This window comes from Aquarana catesbeiana, linkage group LG01 (genome assembly GCF_042186555.1).
Source record: "Aquarana catesbeiana isolate 2022-GZ linkage group LG01, ASM4218655v1, whole genome shotgun sequence".
Taxonomy (NCBI): domain Eukaryota; kingdom Metazoa; phylum Chordata; class Amphibia; order Anura; family Ranidae; genus Aquarana; species Aquarana catesbeiana.
The window spans coordinates 810,587,056-810,614,022 of NC_133324.1; the positions used below are offsets into that span (position 1 = coordinate 810,587,056).

The 26,967-nt window shown below is 41.9% G+C and overlaps 1 protein-coding gene across 2 annotated transcripts in view; it reads right to left on the reverse strand.

Annotated features, from left to right (window-relative positions):
* The window catches only part of ZDHHC2 (zDHHC palmitoyltransferase 2), a 167,985-nt gene that overhangs the window by 68,357 nt on the left and 72,661 nt on the right, over positions 1–26,967 (reverse strand). For both annotated transcript variants that reach the window (XM_073608151.1, XM_073608141.1), the window contains exons 4-8: positions 24,211–24,331; positions 21,045–21,114; positions 18,763–18,795; positions 9,303–9,423; positions 777–909 (exon numbers count right to left, since the gene is read on the reverse strand). In XM_073608151.1, coding sequence (XP_073464252.1) covers positions 777–909; positions 9,303–9,423; positions 18,763–18,795; positions 21,045–21,114; positions 24,211–24,331 — 478 coding nt within the window. The remainder of the gene's footprint in view (positions 1–776; positions 910–9,302; positions 9,424–18,762; positions 18,796–21,044; positions 21,115–24,210; positions 24,332–26,967) is intronic.

The following is a 26,967-nucleotide window of genomic DNA, read 5'->3' on the forward strand; positions in this document are numbered from 1 at the left end:
ACCCTGAACACTGTGCATAGCACACTCCTGAACCCTGTACTCTATACACAGCACACCCCTAAAATCTGCATTCCATTCATAGGGCACCCTTGAAACTGCACTCTGTACATAGCGCACCCCTGAACCCTGCACTTAGTATGTAGCGAACCCTGGAATTATGCGCTATATACGTAGGGCACCCCTGAACTCTGTACTTTGTACATAGCGCACCCCTGAACTCTGCACTCTGTATATAGCGCATTCCTGAACGCTGCACATAATGCACTCGTGGTATTGATCGCCCCTTTAAGATCCTCCCACTGTTTGCCACACCCACTGTTTGATGCGGTTCGGCTGGGGGTGTGGTTAACTTCCTGCACCTTTTTTCTAAGAAAAAAAGCACTAGATAAATTTATATAGTCTTAAAGTTACAACCAGCCCTTTGAAGGCAACCATAATGCTGATGTGGCCAGCAATGAAATGAGTTGAACACTCCTGCCCCAGAGGATTTTCACAGGCTCCTTGGCTTATAGTGTAATGTAACAAGAATGAAAATAGAAGCTCCACACCATTGCTAAGAGGTCCAGATAAAACGTTATTCCAATAAAAGTCAGAGGGACAATCCAAAAAGTATCCAATGCATTTAGGGGCCAAAAACCCCCCTTTCAACAGGGCTCGATTAAACACAATGTAAATCAACTGAAGTTTGCTGGACTTCTTAGCAGTAGTGTGGTGCTTCAATCTCCATGTAGGTTGTTCATTAAGACCTGTAAATTATAAAACTAACTAAAACTCACCTAATGTAGATCTGTTCTTACAGACAAGCCAACAGTGATAGCCAAAGAGGGAGGACAAACTGACAGAAAACATGGCAGCCGCAAAAAACAAAAACATAATGTGGAATTTGGCTTGTGTATCAGGCAGACCATTCTGTAAGGGAAGAAAAAGTGATTAGATGGCGAAACCTTTAAACCTTCAGTCTAAGCACAAGGGAGACTGCTGAGCAATCAAAGGTCATCATTAGGGAATGGAACATTCAGCATTTATAATGGAAGATTTACAATTACAAGACCTTATTCCTGTTCCTATTCTAAATACAGCTAGATTTAAAATTCAGAATGAATAGAAAGAAATGTGGAATTGCAGAGTACTTAAAATGAATTATTATTATAATGCTAGAAGTCTTTTAGACAGGCTTTTTACATTTTAAATCACTCACTGAGCCATGCATTACATGATGATATTTAAAGCCCATCTCCATGAATTGGACAAAATCTAAACTTGCAATGGGGCAGTGCAAAGGTTAACTGCCATCCTGTCTAGGGATGCAGGAGCGAGATCTAATATTTACCTTCTTCCTCATATAACACGGTCCCTCTCTAAGGTGCTTCCAGCCATAATTGCAATCCTGCCTCATCCTACAATGTATGTGATAATGCCAAGGGACTGTCCATAGTGCCAGTGGAAGAAGGGGAGAATAGTGCAGCCAGCCCCCAAGACTTAATCAGCATTTAACCCTTGCAGATTGGTGGGACCCCACTGCAAGGGTAGCTTTTGTCTAATTTAGGGTTGCCACCTGTCCAGGATTTACCTGGACAGTCCAGGTTTTGAATCATGTGTCAGAGTTTCAGTCCACCTGAAACTCGGACACATTATTTAGACAGGATTGTTGGTCAGAACTGGGCTTGACAGGAGGGTGAGGGGGCACAATGTGGGCCGCATTACTGTTTACTTTGGAGTGCCAAATTATAAAGGTATTATTGTAGTTCACACCTGCACCAAAACCTGAAATTATAAAGACATTACTGTAGTGCACCTATGCACCAAAACCCCAATTAGACAATGTATGCTTGGTACACTTGGTAATGTCCTGAGGGAAAGATCTAAAATCATAAGGAGGGCAAGGAAAAAAATATGAGGCTACCAAACTAAAATGGAGCCTGAGAAGGATGACTGAAGTTGGAATGAATCTGTATAAAATACTGTATCTGGATAAGTGAAGCAAAAGCATCTGATCTGTGCCAGTCAAGGAAAATGCACAGTTCTCTGCCATCTGTATAAATTCTGCTTCTAGTAAACATGCGTTTGGCAATTTGCTGAAGTATTCAATGCATGCTATTTTCATTATTATTATTTAAACATAGAAAATCCTTTAAAAATTCAAATTCTGTCCACTGGCCACCATATTTTAATTTGTAAACTTCAAGCGTGCAATGTACCACAACACAAGCAAATGTTATATGGTAGATGTATGTCATACAGATTAACTTCAACAGAGATTGTACAGATTGCCATCACCCTCCTGTGTTCTCCCTTCACCAGAGATGGACTGACATATAGATCATGGAAGTCAAGCCAGCTAATGATCCAAACGATTTTCAGACATCCCTGGACCACATAACCCAAACTAAAGCAGAACAGTAGAAGCACTGGGGGGTTGGCGTGACCGAATGCTGAGGTGAGAGTTCGTGGCGCAGCCGGACCCAGCCCCCGCTCCCATGCCTGACGCGGTGGTGTAGCGTGGAGGGGGAGACGCTGAGAATGCCCGGAGCACCTGGACCTTGATGCCTCTGCATGTGTAGCTGAATGAGGAGAGCCAGTCATAGCAGTGAATTGCCTGTATACACTTCGGAAGCCTTCCCGCGTAAGGCATCAGCAGCGCCTATGCCAGTGAGAGAGGGAGACGCGTATACCCGGGATTGAGTGTCAGCCAGAGACATCTGAGGAGAACACAGTGAATACAGTGCCGCCGTGAGAAGTGTCGGTCCCAGCACCAGAGCGGTGAGTAATTTGTATACTCACCTGAAGAACTTTTACACATTCTCTTGAAATATCCCGGATAGGATAACAACAGCAATCATCCCAGTGAGAGAGGGAGGTGCACAGCCCGGGATAGAGTGGTTACAGGGGACTTTTGTGTAATCTATCAGGACGGTGGGATCAAGCTAACATGACTAGGAAGAAGGGGACGGAGGAGGTGGCAGGGCAGGAGGGTACAGGTGTCCCTGCACAGCGCGGTCCTAAGGAAAAAGTAAACCAAGTGGCCGCTGAATTGGAACGCTTTGCACATACACCAAATCAGACACCTAAGAAGAGTGGTCATACAGGGGGGGCGCAGCACCAAGCTGGACACCCTAGGAGGAGAAGTCAAGCCTCCGCTATAGAGGTGGGGACAGATACATCGTCAGACCCGGCAGTAAATGGGGTTCTGGAGGGGGTGCACTGCTTAAATATGGAATTAGAGGCAAGAAGTGGTGCGACAGTACCAGCAGTGGAGAAGGAGCCGTCCCTGAAAGATATCCTACTGGCAGTTAATAATTGCAAGGTATCAATAACTGATCTATGTGAACAGCTTAAAGGTATTAGTGATGAATTACGTGCCTTAAAAAACGAAGTGCAGGTGGTCTGTACCCGGACAACAGCCCTTGAAGGTAGACTCAGTCAGATGGAGGATGATGTGTATCCATTAAGACAAGAAGTATTACTCATGAAAGATCAAGTAAATGCATGCATGCAGAAAATGGACAGTATGAAAAATACGTTGCGAAGAGAGAATCTAAGGGTACTGGGTCTCCCCGAGGGTTGCGAAGGAAATAACACTATAAAATTCATGGAAGACTGGCTAAAAGAGAAATTTGGTAAAGATTCGTTTTCAAATTTTTTCTCTATTGAGCGTGCACACAGAATCGCCTCCAGGTCTCCACCCCTGGGGGGACATCCAAGACCCCTTATTTTTAAACTCCTATGTTTTAGGGACAAAGTTACTATTCTTCAGAAAGCAAGAGAGATGAAGAACATACAGCATAACAGTGTAAGGATTTCAATATACCCAGACTTTTCCCCTGAGCTACAGAGACAAAGAGCCAGATTTGCAGAATGTAAACGGAAGCTTCAACAGCTTAGAATTAATTATGCGTTATTATACCCCGCACGTTTACGTATCTCAGCTCTGGGGGACGTTACGTTTTTTAGTAACCCTACAGATGTATCAGATTGGTTAGAAAAGAACGAAGGAAGATTACAGCGAGGGGAAGAAATTTGAGAAGACCTGCAGTCAACAAATGACTCTTTTATTCTAGGGTCCGGGACTTTTTTTTTTTTTTTCCAGGACTTGTGACAGATTACATATATATGTGAATAGGGGGGCGGGGAGGGGGGGGAACATACATTTAAATATTTATATTCACATTGATTATATTGGGGATAGTTCCCCTCTTACTAGGTCTGGGTAACACGGAATTCTCACATTAGGAGGTTATGATGGTCACAGTAGAAGCCAATGGGGTAGGCCCAAGATTGGGTAAAGGGGGTATGAATAAGTGGATGGGTGGGGGGGGAGAGGTAGGGGGGTGGTTAGGGGAGGGGGGAGGTGGTTGGAGTGAATGTGTTGGTATGTGGGTGCACAAGGAGGGAGTGTTTGATATGAGAGGTTTTGTGCAAGTTCAGGTAGGAGAAACAAATATATTTGTAGGGGGAAGGTTAATAGTTCACTGTCACAAAAGTATGTGGTTTAGATTAGAGGGTGTCCTGTGAGGTATAAGGGTACAGGGACTAAAGAATGATGAGTAATAATAAATCCCCACACTTAGGTGGTTGTAACAATCCCCCAGAGTTAACAAAACAAGTTAAAATATGCTCATGGAACGTGCGGGGGGTAAAAGATAGCTCTAAAAGACAGGCAATTTTTTCTATGGCTAATAAAGGGAGAATTAAAATACTCTGTCTGCAGGAAACACACCTGGTGAAGGATACAATTAAAGCCCTGTAACATAAGAATTACCAGGTGCAGTATCATTCCACCTATTCCTCTTATTCAAGAGGTGTGAGTATACTGATAAGCTCGGGTCTGGTTTTTTCCTGTAGGCAAAGTAAGGTGGTTGAAAATGGACGGTATATTTGCCTCTCCTGTTTAATCGAGAACAGAAAATGTGTACTAGCTAATGTCTATATCCCTCCTCCATTTAGTATGGAAATATTGCATGATCTAACTAGATTTATGGCGGATTTCCCAGGGATGCCGGTTATAGCGGTCGGAGATTTTAATATGTCTATGAATAACGATATAGATAGGTTCCCACCAAAAACTATTAGTAATGGAACTCCCAAGAGTCCTCTCCTACAATATTGTGACGAGATCAGGCTGGTGGATATCTGGAGGAGGAGGCATCCTGGGGTGAGACAGTATTCATGCCACTCCAGGACACATGCCACCCTTTCTAGAATCGACCTTGTGTTAGGTAATGGGGAAGCATTGAATATAGTAGAGGAGTTAGTCTATGAGCCAAGAGGGATCTCTGACCACTCACCAGTGGTAATTGGTATAAAGGTGGGGAAATGGTATAGTAGAGGTGACTGGAAAGTAAACCCCTTTTGGCTCGAGATTGTCAAGGACACGGGGACCATTATGGATGGGTTGGCAGAATTCATAAGGGTAAATCTAAGAACAGCCCCACTAGGGATAGTATGGGATTCTCTAAAGGCTTTCCTGCAGGGAGTCCTAATTCAAAAAATCTCCTATGCTAAAAAACAATCACAAGCTAAACAGTTAAAGGCAAAAGAGAGGGTAAGAAGTGCGGAAACGCAATATGTGGGGACACCAACCGTAACTAGTTATGAAACCTGGGTGGAGAGGCAGGACGAGTATAAGAGAGTGATTTTAGAGAAGATGGAAAAGAAAAGATTATTTCAGAGTCTGAGTTTTTTTGGAGAAGGTGAGCAAGACGGGAAAACCTGTCCCTGATTATCAAGACAAATGGCTCCTCGACCGCTATGCCGGCAATCGAAGGGAGGGAAGAAATAATTAAAAAAGCTACCCCAGAAATATTAGAGGAGTTTAGAAAGTATTTTAAAAATGTATCTTCGAGAAACTGAAAATAACCCCCTTATCAAAAGAAGACAGGGAAACGTTAGATGGGAATTAATTGGGAAAAGTCTGTAATTTTGCCAATAGACCCTCTCACAGAGCCACTCCCACACCAATTATCCCAAATGAAGGTAGTAAATCAAATGAAATATTTGGGTATTACTATAACAAGAGATCCAGGGCACTATATAACCAGTAACCTGGTACCACTTATGAAAAAATTAAAACAGAAATGTCGGGTGTGGGGCCGATTGCCTCTTTCGGTCGCCGGGTGCTGCAATTTAATTAAGATGGTTTGGTTGCCACAAATTTAATATACATTACATAACCCTCCAGTGTGGATTCCTAAGCATTGGTTTAAAAAAATGGACAGTGTGTTCAGAGAGTTAATTTGGAAAAGTGGGGTGGCAAGGATTGGCTTGCAGACGCTGCGGCGGCCGAGAGAGAGGGGTGGTATAGGAGTGCCGGACCCAAGAGGCTACTTCCTAGCATCCCAAATGCAATATATGGGTGGCAGCAATAAGCCAGGGGACAGTGCAGCAGGGTGTAATGTACTATTGAATGATACTAGCCATGATACAATAGTAGAGGCGGTAGAGGCAGACTCCTTTGACACTAAGTGTCCTACCACTCAGTTGATGGTTAAAAGCTGGGTACATGTTAAGAAAATATTGGGTTATACTGGCTTCTCAGAGTTTTCCCCACTATGGGATAATAATAATCTAAATGAACTTAAAAAAATGGGGATTATTGAAGAATGGGATCGGCAGGGTATTCATTGTTTGGCGCAACTATATAAGACTGGGAGACTAAAATCTTTCCCGGAGTTTGTGGAAGAATATGGGATTTCTAATCTAAGAATATGCAAATTAGGCATGCCTTAGAGGCACAATTTAGCGGGAAGGAACCAGAATGGTGTGAAATGGCCTCTTTGAGGAGGTTGGTTAATGCCAAATCTAAAGTATGCTTTGGCACTAGGGCCCAGGATCTCCCTCTCTTCCTCACAGATAGTTTCTCATCTGTATTTGTTATATCGGACATATTATACAACATGGAAGTTGTTTAGGTTTGGAAAGAAGCCTGATGCGAAGCGCCAAAGATGTGGAGGGGGGAGAGGAGACTTGGTACATATGTTCTGGCGATGCCCCAAACTATATAGATATTGGAGGGGTATTGTGGATAAAATAAATACTGTGTTTGGGACATCGCTGGGCATTGAGGTTAGAATGTTCTTAATGGGCTTGATGGACGAAAAAGGGATTTTAGGGAAATACAGACCGCAATAATCAGATGCTTGTTTCAGGGCAAAAAAATTATTGCAGGTAAATGGCAGAGAAAAGATCCCCCGATGGTAGCGGAATGGGTGAATGAAGTAAGGGAGGTGATTAGCAGAGAGAAATATATTTATAAGAAGAGGGGTAATTACAAGAAATTCGAAAAAATATGGAAATTATTGTTGAACTTGGATGAAGTTAGAGTGGAAAATGGGTAGGATGAGAGTGGAAGTGCGGGGGGGGTGTGGAGGGGGGGGGGGGGTGTGGAGGGGGGAGGGGTGGGGGGGTGTAGTGAGAGAGGAGGGGGGGAGGGGGGTAAGAGCAGGGGAGTGGGGGATTAAATAAAGAAGAAGGGAAAAGGGAAGAAAAAGGAAAAGTTAGCACATTATTGCTTAAGGATGCTTTGGCCTGGTGTATAAATGACGTAAATATAATCTATGGACAGATGTTGGCATCTTTGTTTTTAATGAAGTTTTTCTCAATAAAAAGACTTAAAGTAAAAGCAGAACAGTATGACAATTGACAGTTGCTTCAGTTACACCTACAAACAAATCCATGGGGGGTAGATACTTCCTTTGCTTGGTTACAATTGTGACAGGTATGGAACTGCACTTAAGGGCCCGCCTTGAAGGTGGACACCATAAGGTCCAGGACCTTCATGTAGAACCACAAAGAAGATCATCAGCAGAACGCAGTCCGAAGTTTCCGAAGTTTGTCCAGGAAAAGAAACCCTTGGCCTGCACCAAGCCCAGAATCAGCCATTTGTATTCCAACTGCCTGGTCGGGGTCAGAGTAAACTTCTTGAAGTTCAGAATCCAGCCAAACTTCTGTAGAGTGCAAAAGGTAATCGCCACATTGCCTATCAGGGATGAATGAGACTCTGCCGCAGGAGAAGGTTATCCAAATAGCTTACGATAGCAATTCGCTATTGTCTCAGTAATGTCAGAGCCAGAGCCAGCACCCTGGTGTCAGGAGATCCCCCTGATAAAGGAAGGCCACCACAGAATGTCCAAAGGGATGGATTCTAAAATAAACCTTTGCACCTTCGCAAAAAGTGATTCGGGCCTAGAGATCCAGAATTGGCCTGACCCTTCCCTTCTTCAGAACTTCAAACAGGTTGGAATGAATCCCCAGAATCTCTTCAGGGCAAGGGCCCGGGGCTATAATGCCCTAAAGAAACAGGTCCTACACAGCCATAGGAACTTGGAAGGAAAGGACTCGTCTGGTGGATAGGAAATAAAACTCTATTGTGCAGCCAAATGATATCAGTTCACAAACCACCTGATGTACCTGTCCCTTTCTGTGAAGCACATTGCTAGTAACAAGTGGACAAACAAAAGGTAACTGTAGACCACTGTAGACCACTCCAGCCACCCAGGGAGAGGAGGGAGAAGGAGGGCATACAATGCTACTTACCACCTCAGATGAAGCAGGGTACCCGCCCTGACAGAACATCTCTCTGCAGGAACGGGGGTGCTGTCTGCCAGGGGGAACACTGTGACCGAGCAACAAGGTCACTCCGTCATATGTGCCCCCCGTGAGCAACACGGAACTGGGTGCCCTAGGATCCAGGATAGGGCCCTGGCAGGCAAACCCGCATGTATTTAGGCCTCGGCATGCACTCCCTGGCCTAGCTGGGGTGAGACTGGACCTAGATCATCCAGCCTAGCAGGGGTGATACTGGATCTAGATTATTCAGTTTTTCACCTAGCTCAGCTGTTAATTGAAGATCTATGCAGGAGAAATCCTAAGAAAAAATGTGGAACTAAAAGACCCAGCAGGGAGCCAGGTCCGAATTCCTACACTAGGCAGAAAAAAACTGTGTTGCCTATCGCAGATGGGGGGGATTCGATTACCAGTTAAGGACTACCCATAGGTGATACTATGTTCTTATTTTTTTCTGCCTAGTGTCCTACTTTTGAAGGTTGTGCTATAACCTTACAGTCAAGAATACTGACAAGCTGTGTCCTTCAATGATTGTAAGAGAAAAGTTGTTTTTGTTTTGGAGGGAATATTGGAAGGATTTGATTTGTTGGTACTCCAGGCGTAGAGTTGTGGGAAAAAAACGGATCATATTTTGTACAAAACTATGGTGGACCAATATCTGTAGGTATCCAAACTGAAATGATACATTAGCACAAAGCTGAGCATTAGAAACATCTACAGTAAACATAGAACATACTTACTGTCCAAAACTTGATAAAATACTGCAGATCTGTGGCAACAATAAATAGGCAATACAGCAAGGAATAGGCCAAGAAGAGCAGAAAAAACTTATAGTTGGAGAATCCAACGCAGTTGTTCACCCTACAATAACAAACAAGCACAAATCACTTATGAAGCTATGTTTTAAGAAAAATAGGCCTCATGTACGACACACTTTGGCATTACCAGATTCCAGCTGTTGTCTTTTTAGCCTGGATTAGAGAATGAAAGAGTGCATTTGAATCTGCGGGCATCATTTGTCTTTCCTTCAGCTTAACTTTATTACCTTTACAAGTAGGGGAAATTGTTACTGCTGCAACAGTTCCCTCTACTACAAAGCCAATTAATTATGGCATTCTAGCCTAAAGAAAACCTGTCAGCCTGATGTATAAATGTGCCATGTCTTCTAGCTGGGACTTTTAATACTCTAGGCCACTTCAGCCAGAGACACTTGGATCATGTCAGTGAAATAGCTTTTCTGATATTTCATAAATATGCGAAGTCTGAGCATGCTAAGCTAAGTCCCCTCTAGTATTTCCTACCTATCATTCTAGTATGCTATTTCTGGTGCAAAATTCTGTACTGCTAAATCAAACGATGATAAAATGCATAAACTGTTATTCCTGGCAATGTCTCCAAATTGTGTAGGCCTAACCTTGTCTGACTAGAGCCCAAACCCTGCCCTCACGAGCACTACCCTGTTATTCAACTATCTATACCTAGAGCCTGTAGTAGCCACTGAGAATCAGGGTGTGGACTGTCAAAGGGTATGGTGAGTCTTACTGCTGGTAGGATTGTGGTTAGAATGATTGAAAAAGTTCTCACAGACACATTTTGGTACCTGTTCTTTCACCTCAATGTTACTTCATAGACTAACATACTGTAAATCTGACAAGTTTACACTAATTATTGCACATAAGAAGATCCGCATAGAACAGTAGGCAAAAACATTGCTCAATAGCTTTTACTCTTTAAATTCATGCTACCATCGCTGGGTAGTCAGTAAAGGAAAGTCAGAGGTTTTAGTGAATTTTTTCCAACACTCTTGAATTATACTCTAATGTATAGTATCCCTATAAATGCAGATACCTGCAGGCATGTACTGGCCATCGGGACTACAGGGAGTTTCCCGGTGGGCCGATGGCTTAGTGGGCTGGTTTCAGTGACAGCGGACCTCCGCTCCTCTACCCCCCCCACACCGCTCATCTCCTCTTCCTGGCTAGTTATGCAGTGCGACTGAATAATGACATGATCCTCAGGACTCGGCACTGAGAAGCTCATCATACGATCTGGAAGGAGGCAGCCACACATAGCTGTAACATAGGCTTCCTCTGCACTCGTTCTCCTGCTCTTTCCTTCCCCTGCTCTCTATTCTGTTTGCTGTAGCAAGAATCTAGATGGACTGATATTTATTCAGTCGCACTGCATAACTAGCCAGGGAGTGGAGGTGAGAGCAGGGGGGGGGGGTGGAGAGAAACAGAGGAGCAAGTAGGGGACTAGAGGAGCACGGGGGACTAGAGCAGCATGGGGGGGGGGGGAATAGAGGAGCACGTAGGGGACCAGAGCAGCATGGGGGGAACAGAAGAGCATGTAAGGGACCAGAGCAGCATGGGGGGGGGATAGAGGAGTACAGGGGACTAGAGGTGCATGGGGGGAATAGAGAAGCACAGGGCACCAGAGCAGCATGGGGTGGAAGAGAGGAGCATGGGGGGGACCAGAGGAGCACGTGGGGGACCAGCGGAGCACATGGAGGACCAGAGCAGCAAGGGGGGAAGAGAGGAGCATGGGGGGGACCAGATGAGCATGCGGGGGACCAGCGGAGCACACAGGGGATCAGAACAGCATGGGAGGGGGGGATGGAGGAGCATGGGGGGACCAGAGGAGCACAGGGGGGGACTAGCAGAGCACATGGGGGGCCAAAGCAGCATAGGGGGGAATAGAGGAGCATGGGGGGGAACAGAGGAGCATGGGAGGGAACAGAGGAGTACGTGGGGGGACCACAAAGAGCACGGGGAAGGGGACAGACAGCTGACTCAACAGCTATGGCCTGAGAGTTTCTCACTTTCCTGCCTAATCTTGTCCCGTGTCCCATTACGGGGGGGGGGGGGGTAACTGATTCTTTGCCCCGGGTGAAACAATGCCTAGCTTGTCTAGCTTTCCCACTGGTACTGCCTATAAGAGAAATAAAGTAGAACGGCTAATGGCTAGTGAAAGGGGGGGCTTAGGTGGCCATCGGAGTTGGTCGGCCGGGGGCGGGCGTTTGCGGTGCTGTGAATGAATATGCTGGAAAGGTTTAAAGCAGTGTCAAGCAAAATCAGAACCTACAAAACCACATCCAAAACCTACAGCGCTAAGACTCCATGCACACAGAGCCATCTAGGATCAGTGCATCTCTTCCGGAGTTTTAATTCACATGGGAAAGCAGGTGCAGCCTCCAGCCCCCCTGCAGCAACCTGTCAAAGTCTATGGCAAGCTGTGGCTAAACCGGGCTGAATGCTATACTTAGTGATAAATACGTTTAGGGCTCTGTGCATTCAGGGATGACCTTTGGCTGACAGCTTGCTTGCAGCAAAGTCAGATGCTGCACCTGTCCCTCCCAGGTGAATGAAAATGTGGAGGGGGCTGCACTGCTCCCAGGTGCAAGAAGCCTCATAGAACAGAAAAGGCTTGATGACTGAATCCAGAAAGATTCCCTACAGAAGATTTTAAGCACATTGTTACTGCCTCTCTGATTATATATTATGCTTGGCCAGAATTAGTATGTATGCAGCTTCTCAAGTAAATATAACACGCTGCCTCAGCATCTATGTGCCTAGCTTCAACTCAAAGGCATCATTTTCCCCAGTGATGCTTCATATGCTGTAACTCCTATAACCCTGCACAGAGAGAACTGCACAAATAACATGGTGAGTTCATGATTTAGAGAAGGCATAAAAAAAACCCTTTTGAATTCATACTCATTTCATTAGGATCTTTGTAGATTTTGTATGCAGTCAGACTTTTACTTTATTTCAACGTAGGTTAACTTTTTGCTTGCCTTGTAAATCCAAAAAAGGATTCCAGAAAAGTCAGACAGTAAAACTAGGGCTTACACATGAAGACGGGAAAGAGTCATTGATATTTATAGGAACCAATCAGATACTTATCCCAATAATATTTATCACTCTATAGTGGAATTTAAATGTACCAGTGAGGAAAAAATATATTAAATAACAAGTGTATATAGGATTATCAAAAAGTAATTTTGATTTATTTGTACATGCTAAAAAGTTTTTTCCGAAACATAAAAAAAAAAAAAAATAGACATAATAAAATAATACCATATGACATTAAACACCATGGGGTCTATTTATAAAAAAAAATACTGTGTGAATGTCATGAATAATGCAGCAATATTTTTAATATGGGTGCACCACAGGGTGCATGAAACATTCCCTAACATTTGTTCCTAAAAGAATATAACCATTGGTCCAAGAACATTGGATCATAAGAGGTAAAGAACATTTAACCAATAGAGAAATCCATTTGACCAGAAGAGGAAATTATATGAGCAAGACTTGCACTGTGTATAAAGTCTATGAATATTCCTGTGTTCACCAGACATTGGGGGTTATTTATGAAAGGTAAATCCACTTTGCACTGCAAGTGCACTTGGAAGTGCAGTCGCTGTAGATCTGAGGGGAAGATCTGAAATGAGGGGAAACTCTGCTGATTTTATCATCCAATCACGTGCAAGCGAAAATGCTGTTTTTTATTTTCCTTGTATGTCCCCCTCAGATCTACAGCGACTGCACTTCCAAGTGCACTTGTAGTGCAAAGTGGATTTGCCTTTCGTAAATAACCCCCATAGTAATGAATCATCTATTGCAGAGAGGGGACTGCTGTACAGAACTGATACAATGTATCAAAGACAGAACTCTGTTGTTTACCTTTAGATCAGCCATTCTCAACCAGGATTACATAGGATCCTAGTGTACCTCCACATTTTGCTAGGGGTTCCTTGAGCTGACCTCCTATTTGATGGTGCCTGCCAGCGACTTGACATCAGTGATCTTTTCTGTTGTTTGGATGTCATTCTGATCACTACTGTAATCCCTTTTTTAGCGTGTTTTTGTAGTATCATCATTCATTTGAATGGGCCTCTCTCCGCTCCTAAAAATGTGCTAAAGAAGCTCATGTATCAAATTTTGGCACTGAATCAAGAGCGCTTTGTGATGAACATCTTTACACATTTTTCAAGCGTTCGTGTGACTGCCACCAGTGTTTGGGGTGCCATTAAGAATTATCGGCACCACAACCACGTTGCGTGTTTTATTAAATTTTGGCAGATAAATAAAGGTTCTCACCACGTCAGATATTAAAGTGAGTCTGCCACATCCCTTTATGTATAGGGAAAAAGGAGTTTGTACCCTCCCAAAGGATTGGGACTTTAAATTGGCAAAGACACTATGGATCTCGTTTAAAAATTTTGGGTTTATTACATTTAAAAGACAAGAAATACTATGCTTAAAAAATCATCTACATGTGATGATTGATAAAACAAAACATTGACAAAAGACACATCGGTACCGATAGGACTTATCCCAGATGTTGGACACTGGAGAGTACTACCGGACACTGGAGTGAAACTACTTTGTATATGTATTTTCATTAATTACAAGTTGTCATCTGTATTTGTTATATGTGCAATTGTGTCTTTTGTTTTATCAATCATCACATAGATGATTTTGTAAGCATAGTATTTCTTGTCTTTTACATGTAATAAACCCCAAAATTTTAAACGAGATCCATAGTGTCTTTGCCAATTTAAAGTCCCAATCCTTCGGGGGGGGGGGGTACAAACTCCTTTTTCTTATTACATTTTTGCACACATTTCCACTACGCACAGATGTGAAGAGGGCCACACTCTCTTCTGTAGTTTTTTTCATTACACTTAAAGGGGTTCTATGCATTAAGATAAAAAGCCTTCTGTGTGAAGCAGCCCCCCCTCGACCCCATTAATACTTACCTGAGCCCCATCCCTGTTCAGCAATGTCCACGAGTGTCTCGGCTGTCCAGGACTCCTACTGGTTGGCTGAGAAACAGCAGCAGCACCTGCTGTCATTCAAAGTCAGTTAGTCAGTCAGGAGAGAGAGGGGACGGGGCCGAACCGCAGCTCCATGTCTGAATGCTTGCTGCTTGCTCTGGGGGGCACTCAACAGGAGGGAGGGGCCAGGAGCACAGAAGAGACACCTAAAAAGAGGAGGATCCGGGCTGCTCTATGCAAATCCACTGTAACACAGCAGGTAAGTATAACATGTTTGTTATTTTTATATAAAAAAGGGACTTTACAATCACTTTAAAATGACACTAAACAATATCCTATTCTGCAAAAATAATCCATACACATCTGCTACTCAACGGCAGAAAAATCAATTTTTCATAAAATCGTTTCTTCTTTTTCTGCTTATGTTTTTTTTGCCTCTTTCTGTGACCTCCCAGATCTATTCTTTTCACCCTGACTCCCAGCTGAATGGAATGAGCAGTGCACAGTAGTTGTGGTCATGTGAACTGCTCTCTGTACACTATAAATCCCACAGTCCATAGTTCATAACCCTAGTTTGTCTTCAGGAAACGAACAAAAAAGAGAGGGTGGCTACCTTCCTACACACAGTGGGACCATAGAGAATGAACGTAGTCACCATCTAACAGAGTTGGGAGTTAGATCACAGAAAAAAAAAGGGCATTTGGAGATTTTGAAGAAGCTGAGAGCAAGCGAGCAACAGATACTGTACATAGTTTTTTGAGTTAAGAACAAAAACGTACCTGAATAGAATTTCTATTTATGGGGAAACGCGTCAGCCGGATCCAATTTTGTGACATCATTCCGCACGAGCAGGCTGGTGCTGACCGCTGCTGTGTCTGAATTTTTATGCTGATAACTAGTAGCCTAAATGTAAGTGTATACTGTTTTTAATAAACTCCTTTGTAAACCTATTACACTACGAGGTTTTTCTCTTCTCTCCACACATATTGGGAGTAACTGCCACCAGATGCCTGTGCATTGGTTGCCACAGAGTATTTCCTTTGATTTTTGGTGAATCAGACCTTTCACAGCCCGGGTGTCTGAGTCTTTTGGATTGTAATCAAGCGAATGTGATCTCTATTATCTGAGATCCACAAACTCTGGTAAGAGGCGTGTGTATGTGGTGATGAGATATATCTGAACACCTTTTTTGGATTGCTCAAGGATACTGATATACCACCATCATTTTATCACAGAACTGCGTGAGCATTTACTTAACCATTTCTAAAGGTTTTTTTTCATGTTGGACTTCTTTTGAAAGACCATTTTTCATTTTTCACTGGGTGCTTTTTATAATTTTTATCCCAATTTAGTGTTTATTATTTATATAAGATCAATGTTTGATAAAGTTTTGTTCACAATGTATATGAACTGTTGGTTTATGATAACGGATTAGCGCACCTGCTTTCTAATTAAAGAATTTAGTTTTGCTTTAAATATTTATTTACTATGAATGTCAACTCCATCTATTGGTCATAATGCTGTGTATTTCTGATTCACCCTATCCTTTCAAATGAAAAATATTGGAGAAAAAATAGTCTAATAACATTCATTTTTGCATTCTTCTCACAAAATGAATGTACATGCAGTTTAACAGGAGGTATAGCTGTGTCTTTTTTTATAAACACACCCCTTAGTTTACAGTGCTTGAGGTCTCCCCCTCATATTATTTCCTTTTCTGGTCAAATGTACTTAGCTTACAGCTATTTTCTCTATTGGTTGAATGTTCCTGAACTTTTCTGGTCGAGTGTTCTTAACCTCCCTGGCGGTATGATCATTTCGGATTTTAGGTGCTGAAAGCGGTACAATTATTTTCCATGGAAATTTGGCGTTTTATATTGTAGGTCTGTAAATCTTAACAATAACACACTTAAATCTGTCCAAACCAGAGTCTAGTAGATATCCCGGGTATGATAAAGTTTGAAACACAAAAACATAAATTATAATATAATAAATAAAAATAAATAATTAAAAAAAATAAAAAAAAAATAGTAATAAAATAAATTTCCCCACAATTCACTATCGCTCAATTCTGCAAGTGTTCTAATTTACTATCGCTGTTTTCTAGCTGGTCTAAAGCCACTTTTGACGTAAAGGGACACTTTTTGGTTGCTATGGACAATCTCCAGTTTCCAGGCAGAAAGAACAGTGTATATCATGTAAAACTGCATGCAGGGCATGGGACAAAGCACTGGGGACAAAAGGGATGTGAAATCATTTCATACAGTACTGTAATCTGTAAGATTACAGTACTGTATGTGTTATGATTTTTACTTTTTTTGAATTTGCCGCCAGGCTCCGCCCCCGTGCGTCGCGCTGCTCGCAGGGAACGGAGCCTGGCACGGAGAGGCTTCAGAGGAGGACGGAGCCCTCGGACACTGCGGGGGACATCGCAGGATCCCGGGGACAAGGTAAGTAACGCCGCCCCAGGATCCTGCAATGCGATCCCGAGTGTGGCTCGGGGTTACCGCTTATGGGACTGAATTTTAACCCCGAGCCACACTCGGGAAAACCGCCAGGGAGGTTAAGGCCCCATTCACACTTATGCGACTTGTCATGCGACTTTGGACCCTAATGGTCCATAGACCTCAATATAAACCCTCACAAGTCCCATGAAAGTTGCACCTGCATCATATTGATGCGACTTTGGATGACTTGTACAGAATTGAAAAATTTCAAATCTTTAGAACGATTGGAATTGAATCGGTCAAAAATTGATCAACCCTTGGCCGATGGCGTCACCAGGGTCGGTGCCACCTGGTGACGTCACCGGGTGCCCCTCCCTTTAGTTTTTTAAAAGCTGTCACATGGCGAAGCAGGCAGATGGCGAGAGTTTTTTTTCTGTTTTCGGGTCGGCGGTGCGGCGGGCAGGGTGATTAATGATGAATCTACACTGGGGGACATTTTTTTTTAATAAGGGAATTGTCAAAAACTGGTGTACTGTCTTTACTCTCTTTTTACTACTACTACGTACCCCATACTCATTTACATAAGGGTTGCAGGATCTGGGGCTTCCAGATTTCAATGACCCCCCCCTCCCACAGACCCCCTTAACCACCACCCAGGGTTGTGGGGAAAAGGCCCTTGTCATCATCAACATGGGGACAAGGTGCTTTGGGGTGGCCTGGTATGGTTCAGAGGGAGGGGGGGCACTCACCCCCCCCGCTTTCCTGACTTGCCAGGCTGCATGCTCAGATAAGGGTCTGGTATGGATTGGGGGGGCACGCTGTTTTAAAAAAATATATTTTTATTGCCAGCATACTTTTTTCAACCCGCTAACAGCTGGCGAGTTGTTGGTTGTTAAGGACGTGGCAGCTGGCTTCCCGGAAGAATTCAAATCGGCCAATCCGATCAATTTTCGACTGATTTGAGTTCCAATAGTTATGAAAATGGGGAATTTGTTAGAAAATAAAGAAACCTAACAAGTCGCACTCCAAAGTCGCATCAAAGTTGCATCAATGACCCATCAAGTCGCAATGGAAAGCGCACAATTTTTAAGTTGCACAGGTGTGAATGGGGTCCAAGACACTTACATAAACTGCTTGCATGCATAATCTAGTGGCTCAAGCTGCATAAACATGGCCCATTCACAGACTACAGGCATCAGAGCCTGTGCAACTGAGGTCTTCAAGTACGATATAGAGCGCTAAATGTTGTTGTATATGGATGATACCTGTGAGGAAGTAATCACAGGTATATATGGAGTCAGATTCTGCTCTGATTTTTTTGTTTAAATTATTACAATTAGACGCTTACTTTCATTTATGATCCTGCATTAAAAAAATAATTGGAACCTGGTTGCATATTATGGACATTTTTCTCTTATCTAGATTTTAAGTCAGGATCCTGGCTATGCAGGGAGTAAATCACAAAAAAAATGCTGCGTCAATAATATTTTGTCAGGTAAAACAATTTAAAGAGATGAATTTAAACTGCGTATTTTGCTTTTGGCTGCAGTTTAGTTTAACATAGTAATAAGGTAACTGGCAGAGTTAATATTAATATCACTTTACAGAATCAGGATACTTTTTCTCAATGAGAAGCCAAGATATAATTCTTTTATCTACTCTCAAAGCAGTGGTGCCCAGTTTTCAGTCTGGGACCAGACACCCTAGAAGATTTTTGCTCTTCCATTACATCAATATTAGATATGGTATATTTTGCACACTTCAAAGCAATAAAAGCTTTTCCCTGTTCCAGGCCTATTTAATTGTAACACGGTGAGCAAGAGGGCATAAGGACATCACATAAAACAGCTACACTTTTTTCTAAAATGACAATAGGACATTTTACATGGCCACTTTAAAACATGACTAGTGCTTAGAGGTGTTCTCTTAAGGAAATATCAACATTAAATATTTTGTGTTAGTACATACCAAGGGCAGTGATGATCCATCTTCAATATACACCTAAAATAGTGAAAAAAACAAAGTTTAAAATTCTCCTTGTTGTATATTCGCTTGACATATCAGGGTAATAGTTTAGATCAGTTATTCTCAACCAGGGTTCTGTGGAATCCTGGAATCTTAGGGTTTCTCCAAAGATTGCTAGGGGCTCCTTGAGCTGTGACATATTGACCTCCCATTTGATTGCAACACCACTTGGCAGAGTCAGAGGCATGACATCATTGACCCTTCTGGCTAAAGACAGCCATAAACGGAGCAATTTTCTTTCCTGCAACCACAGGTGGCAGGACTTAAAATCGCTATTCCACCATCTATTCCACCACCATTACAGTCAGTGTTGATGGGGGAATCTCCCCCACAGAGCCACTGTGTTCTCCTGGCCAGGGGGCGGGGGGGGGCGTCCCCTCCGGGGGAACACAATGATTACTGCTAGCAGCTATAATAGCCACTAGTGATAATCTCGTGTAAAATCTAAAAGGCTGGTTGTACCCAAGTTGATTGATCAACTTGGATACGTTCAGCCTGCACTTACAGTACATGTTTGGAATCTCGGCCAGTCCCCGCTAAACCGGACGAGATTCGAATCATCCATGGCCATCTTTACTCTTATGCCGCGTACACACGGTCGGAATTTCCGACAACAAATGTTCAATGTGAGCTTGTTGTCGGAAATTCCGACTGTGTGTAGGCTCCGTCGGACATTTGCTGTTGGAATTTCCGACAACAAAAATTTGAGAGCTGGATCTCAAATTTTCCGACAACAAAATCCGTTGTCGTAAATTCCCAGCGTGTGTAGACAATTCCGACGCACAAAATTCCACACATGCTCCGAATCAAACAGAAGAGCTGCACTGGCTATTGAACTTCATTTTTCTCGGCTCGTCGTACGTCTTGTACGTCGCCGCATTCTTGACGTTCGAAATTTCCAACAACATTTGTGTGACCATGTGTATGCAAGACAAGTTTGAGCCAACATCCGTCAGTAAAAAATCTGCGTTGTTTGTTGCCGGAATATCCGATTGTCTGTACGCGGCATAAGGGTGACATTCTTACTACCACTGTAATGTGGCATTCCTCCCACTGACAACCAATGCAATGGACATTTTCCCACTGACCTACAATTAATTGGTGTTAGCAGGGGTTCCCCAAGACCTGAAAATTATTTCAAGGGCTCCTCGGGGGTAAAAAGATTGAGAATGGCTGGTGTAGATGAATAGAGATCTTAATTCAGTAGACATGGTCATATTTTGGAATTTAGCAAAACTCATGCAAAAGCCAGCCTGGAAGAAGATGGTATGTGGCCGTTGGTGTTACCAAAGCCTAAGTGATGATCCAGCCAACAGGCACAACAGAATGCTGTAGTTCTCAGACCAGTAACAATTACAGCTATGCTTTTCTGCTACGCGATACAAAAATCAAAAGGGAAAATTTGTACGACGAGCTGTCTGCCGATTTTCAGATCGTTAGTACGGTGCTTTCGACAGCTGATTTCGATTTTTCATCAGACAAAAGCTGGATGTGTAGACTATAAAATTTTTGTCAGATGTGAACTCAATGTTCAATTTTTGTTTCATTAGTACAGTTTTTGTATGAAAAAAATCGTAATAGCAAGACCACGCATGCTCAGAAACAAAAAAATACATACAAAACTATTCAACACATTACGTCACTTCTGACATTGTATTCTGTCAGCTGAAAATTTTCGTATTGTCAGTAACCTCTTCACTTTCAACATGAGACTAGCATACCGAAAAAAACAGACGTCCGAAAATCTAAGCGTATGTACGAGGATTTAGTATGAATTGCAATTCCCAATTAATGGGAAAATCACATATACCCTTACACAGTAGACTGTCAACCACTATCAGTGTACTCCCTATACAGACTATAAAATCAGTTCTTTTAGAAAATAAAAGTCATATTTGTGTAATGCGCTAAAAAAATTTATTTTTCTTCTTTTATCCCCAAGTACCACTCAAATATTTCTGTCTCTTGGTCATGTGAAGCACCCTTCAGCTTGTGTCATGTATAGACTTCCTCTCATACACAACCCAATTATTCGCCATGGCTAATTATAGTACTCTGGCTTCTCTTCAATTCAAGATCATCAACATCAGCGTAGACCAGCGTTGTCAATATGACTACCAGCTGAAACAAGAACATCATTTAGACACTGACAGCACTGAGAGCTTTGCCACCGTCTCCTCGGCTTCTAATCTTGTACAAATGATCACAGGGAATCGGGTTCATACTTATCACAAACAGAGCAGTGATGACAGCGGTCAGGCTTCACAAGCTGGCATCTGTCACAGTATCTGATGGCTGCAGAGAAAAGAGTTGGGAGTTAATGTTCATTTTGGCAGTAAATTCAGTCCAAAGATTTCAAAGTTTAAAGGAGATGCCGGCATTGTCTAGGTTCTTATTATATTCCCTGTCTTTGTTCTGCAAAAACTGTTACCGCTGTGTTATTTCAGAAGGTTCTTCAGCAACAAGGATGAAGATTCGGATTTGAAGCATATTATCACTTGGCTTCTACAAACCAACACCTTCTTAAAATTATTAAAGGTGACTTAAGCTGGCCATACATTATGCAATTTTCTTATTTAATTTCCTTTAGATTTTCCCTTCAACTATATAGTGCAAGGGCCTGCCTGATTGCATACGAATGGAAAATGTTTAGGTTTGACCTCATATTATAGGATTTTGATAAATCTAAATCTAGGAAAATTGAATAATATATGGCCAGCCTTAGTTTACACTTGCAGTTGGGGGCGTGGGGCAGTAAAGACAGGCAGTTGACCTTCAAAGGCAGCCAGACGGGGGGGGGGGTGTACACATGCTCCGGCCACGATGTAAAGCATCAAGTTGTGGAGCAATATAACTCCTTACTGACACATTTGGCAGACAGTGACGCCTATGAGCATAACCCATTATGTACCAGTAAAGAGGGTCTTGACGCAACTGCGAGCCTAACACTAGGCTCTCAGTTGTGCCACATTATTACCACTAAAAATGGTTAATTGGCTGTAAAAAAACAAAACTGTTGTGTACATGGTTCGTGTATGTGTTTTGTGTTTTACTGCTCTTAAAAAAAATTAAATAAAAAAAAAATGCAAAAAAAAAAAAAAAAAATCACAGTTTACAGGCCTTAGTATAGGAGTTGTGTAATATTGTGGTTAATGGATTGTGTACATAGACTTATTTTTCCTGCGTTTTTTAGTGCATTTAAAACTGGTGCAGTGTGGATGACATTTCTATGGCTGTGTTTGACCTGCTTTGCATTATGTTTTGCTGAATGCAGCATGTCCTACTAAAATGCATTGATGTTGAATGCAAATCAGGCCAAGTGCAGGCTTTTACAGCATTAAATGTACATTCAATTGTTGAAAATCTTTTTATAATATGAAGTGTTATTCTATTTTACAAAAGTATTATTTTATCACCACATCAAATGGTCTGTTTGATTGCTTCGGCTTAAATGGGTACTTCACTGAAACACAAAGAAATCACCAGCCTAAAACTAGGAGCCTACTTAATAGCCCAGTAAATCCAGCGATTTCCTGCTGTGATCCACCAATGCACCCTGGATTCCGCGCCACCGTCTTCTTTGTGAATCCACTTGTATGTCAGGTTGTACATGACACCTGCAGCTCCCCAGGCATGGGAAAACACCCAGAACATTATGCTCAGCAGATTTTCAGGCTCTCCCCATCCCTGTACATGATGCCTCAATGTAATTGTCAGGGGAGTCTGTTGGGGCTGCTGACATCGCATTCAAGATGGCAGTGCCCAGCAGCAGTCTCAGGGCTTCTACACAAGCGAGGCTTTTACAGGTAAATAACATCCCTAAAATATGTTAAATGCGCATATAATCTTATAGGAAGATTGTTGTTGAAATAAATGGTCTGGTGACAGGGTCTCTTTAAGAGCCTAGACCATATTGGGATTCAAGACAGAGATATTCTATTTATTACAATGCCATATGTTATAACACTAGATATGTTCAATCCCTTGAAATCATTGATGCCTGTATCGCTGTTGGCTTACAGATGTATTGCAAGAGGTGAAATCAATAGCAATAATGTACTGTATGTATATAGAATATTTATCATATTTTTATGCATGGCAGAATTACAAGCTGGAGATGCAGCATATCAAATATTATTTGGATCTGGATCCATTCTTGAATGTAGATTGCTAAACGATCATTTTTAATAATGTATCACTATCAGTGTCCATCATACATTGAGACATTCATTTGATTTATTGCAACAGGGCATATATAATTATGCATGTACTGGTTTCTTGCTGCTTTTGCTTTGGAAATGTTTTAAGTGTTTTAGGGGTTAGAGTGTAATTCTCTTTTTATTTTTTTCTCTCAATAAAGTTTTATTGATATATGAAGACAATATACATGAATGTACATATAAGTACAAGTGTATCCATAACTAGGAAAATGAACTACAGTACAGCAGATTTTTGTGTATAACAACATATGCAGTCTAAACGAGGTGATTGTCAATTTACTTTAAACAAGAAAGGATATGAGATAAACAGAAATCCTAAAAAGGTAAAAAAGTGAATTAGCGTAATTGGACTACAAATGTAGTGAGTGGGGTAGAGAAAGATAAATCCAATAGTAGGTTTATAAAAATGGATAAAATAATATTAAAGCTTGTGTGATTATTGCTATTCTAGATTGTATATTTTGTATTTAGCTGTCTTGTTTTAGTTCTGTATGATCATTCTTTTTCTATATTATGGCTATTTATATTGGGACACTAATAAATGTGTATATATTTTTTATATATTAACACAGAGAGGTGCTTTTTTTATATGGGTGGTCATGCATAATGTTGGTTATAACTTAGTTGTTATTTGACCCAGTTGGCATGTTCCTTTCAGTGTTACAGATCCTATTTTTAATTAATGCCCATATACCATATTCATTCTCCAACAAATGACCATTTTCTCACCGTTAGCTCTTGGCTATGGCTGACCCCCTTGGCATATAGTACTGGCAGGTTTCTCCTTAGCAAATGTGTAAGTACCAAAGTTACACAGGCCATGCCCTCTCAATCCAATGACTTTCAACGTCTCTAAAGCAAAATCCCACCAAGCTCTTCAAAGGGTTCTGATTTCATTCGTGTTAGAAACCATTCAGAGATTTTTGCCCAGATACTCAGGTAATGGATCTAACAGTGTAAAACTCCCCTATTATAGGAATTACCATAGAAAACGTGGCACTGTATTGTATCGCCTTTAGTTGTATTCAGCTGCATTCAGTTGTTATTGACATCCTTTCCACTTCACATGATGTAGCATGGAATTTAAATAATCTCTTGTAGTGAAGTGATTTATTACTTTGAAATGGAGATTCAGGTATGCTGTTGTGAAGAAAGTAATATATATATATACCCCCTGACATTGTCCTGGTATAGACGGGAAGGTCCTTGGCTAGTCTTCTGAGAACATCTTGCTGGGATTCCCCTCTGGGTTCTCGTTCTATAAGTTCTTTGTCAGCATATGACAGATGAAACTAAAATACAGCAATTTAGAAATGTCTGTAAATATGGATACGCACATTTTTTAAAAAGATGACTACACTTTTACTATGAATTATAATTTACAATTGTCCTTGCAGTCTCCGTAAATGCGTTAGTATACCTTTACAGACAAAAGTTCTGTTTCATGCAGCTTGGCCTGCAGTCTCCCTGGCCTGTTTTCATTGTGCACCGCTGTGAACTAGCAGCTCTGGACCACCATTATTTGGCGGAGATGTGAGACTGGGCTGAATAAGCAGCCCCAATCCATGGATGGTATAACAGCAATGGGAGGCTGCAGACCAGCCTGCTTGAAACAAATGATTTTCAACAGATAACTCATTGCTCTGGCATTATTTCAGAGGTTGCATATTTCATAGTGAAAGTGCACTTATACTTTAAAGTGGTTGTAAACCCTTACATATACCCAGTGAAGTGACTGGCCTCTGATGATACACAGAGATTAAACAAATCCTCGTACATAAATTGTACCTGTCTATCTGCAGTCTACAAAGTCCAGAATATTTAAAGCTTGTCTCAGAGTTCAGAAAAGAACTGAAAAGCAAACACTGACAACAGCCCGCTGTTCTCTATGGGGCGGTCGGATGGAAACTGACCACCTGTCTGTTTCTTTTGACTGCCATCCAATCCAATCCCTGGCCTAGATGGATTGGGAATGGATCCCCATCTGTCTGTTTTTGGCAGCCCAGATCGGATCGGATGCAGGCAGGTGTAAACGGACACATATCCGTTTACATCCATCCTTGGCATTGCGGACATCTTTAGTCATGGGCACAGTGCCGGGACAAGGCCATCCAGTGCCCAGGGCAAAAATACCAAACTTTGCCCCCCCCTTTCCTTAGGGTTAGGGTCTGGGCACCCAAATCTCTGCCATAAACTATTGCACCCAGGGCAGCTGCCCCTCCTGCCCTCCCCTTGTCCCGGCCCTGCATGGGCAACTCAGAGAAGAGCTGATCACTTGTAAATTGTAGTGAGCTATGTTATTGATTTCAGCAGTGATATGTCATTTGTACCTTGGAGTACTATTGATACCCTCAATCTTGGAACTAATTTCTATACTCAACAAATCAAGTCAAGAATATAAAATTGTTGCTTAGAAACATGACTATGCTGAGAAATCTTGTAGGTCAGATGCCCAGAGACTGACATTCAACAACTCCGCTCCATCTCTGAGCGTATTTATATAAGCAGCAGAAGGTCAGAATTCAACCCTTGGCTCTAAAGGCAAGTCCGATCAGCATCAAGATGATTATAGGAATCCATACACTACAAACACGTGTTAAATGCATTTCATTCACTTAATATGTGGAGAACTTTAGCCCACAAATAGTCAATCGCTCCAGTAATTTGTTTAATGCAGTATGGCACATGGCTGACAATATTAGTCTTTCCTTTGGCAGATATACGCAGCAGATAATGAAGATTTGGAAGCTCAGCGGTTTCCGTTTTTGGCATCTGATTTCCATTTAGCAGGCAGAGTAAATATTTAATGCTGCCTGAGCATTACTCGACATCTATTTAATTCAGAAAGCAAAAACTAGACACTCACTACAACCTGTAACACGCTAGACAACATTCAGTTTGTAAGGGAAATATGTCTTTCTCTGGTGTGCTATTCATTGAAGGTAGAAAACACGCAAAGTGTAAAGGCAGCAGTGCTAGAATCTTTGAACCTAATGTACAGCAATGAAAGCATCTAGACCTGCTCATGAGGGCACCCATATATCACCCTCATATAGTACATCCAACATACCTGAACATTTTCGATCTTCTGCACTTCTGCAAAACTAATAAAAGGAAGGCTCATGGGTGCACCAAGCCAACTTCATCCAAACCATTTTTAGGGCCAGATTGTGTGCTAAATGCATTTTCAGGATTATGCTGACTCACTGTACACGTATGTTAGGGTGCTATTCCAAATGAATGGCCCTGCAATGCATTAGACAAAGTAGACCTACATTTTACATCCATTACCACTGTGCATCACTGGACCCTTAGTAAAAGTATGGTGAAATGGTTAAAACCTCTGTCAACATTTGTGTTTCATAGATTTTTCCTCATCTTCTTCTTTTGATTTGTCACTGTCAGATACACTATGAAATGGGAGAAATCTCCCAACTGGGAAAACATAAAGCATTGCAAACTTGTTTTTGCCTAGTAGGCTAAATAAGGTTTAGAACCTCTATCAATTTTTTAACTGCTTTGTTGGGAAATTTCTTTACATTTCCTGACCAGATAACAGGTGTCAGACAATGCAGAAGAATGGCAGGAAAGCTTCCAAGTGAGTCAGCATTGAAAATGAATTTTTACCCTTCCTGACTCTACCCAAAACAAAGAAAAAAGTGTGAGTTTATAATAGATCAGGAAAAAGAACAGCACTGTGCAAAAGTTTCAGGCAGGTGTGAGTAAATGCTGTAAAGTAAGAATGCTTTTAACAGTTTTTTTCTTATCAGTTTACAAAATTCAAAGTGAGCAAACAGAAGAAAAACCTAAATCAGATCAATGTTTGGTGTGACTACCCTTTGGCTTCAAACCAGCATCAATTCTTACATTTGTCCACTTTGTACGCTTGCACAAAGTCCAGAATTTTGTATGTAGCACCCTCTAGTGT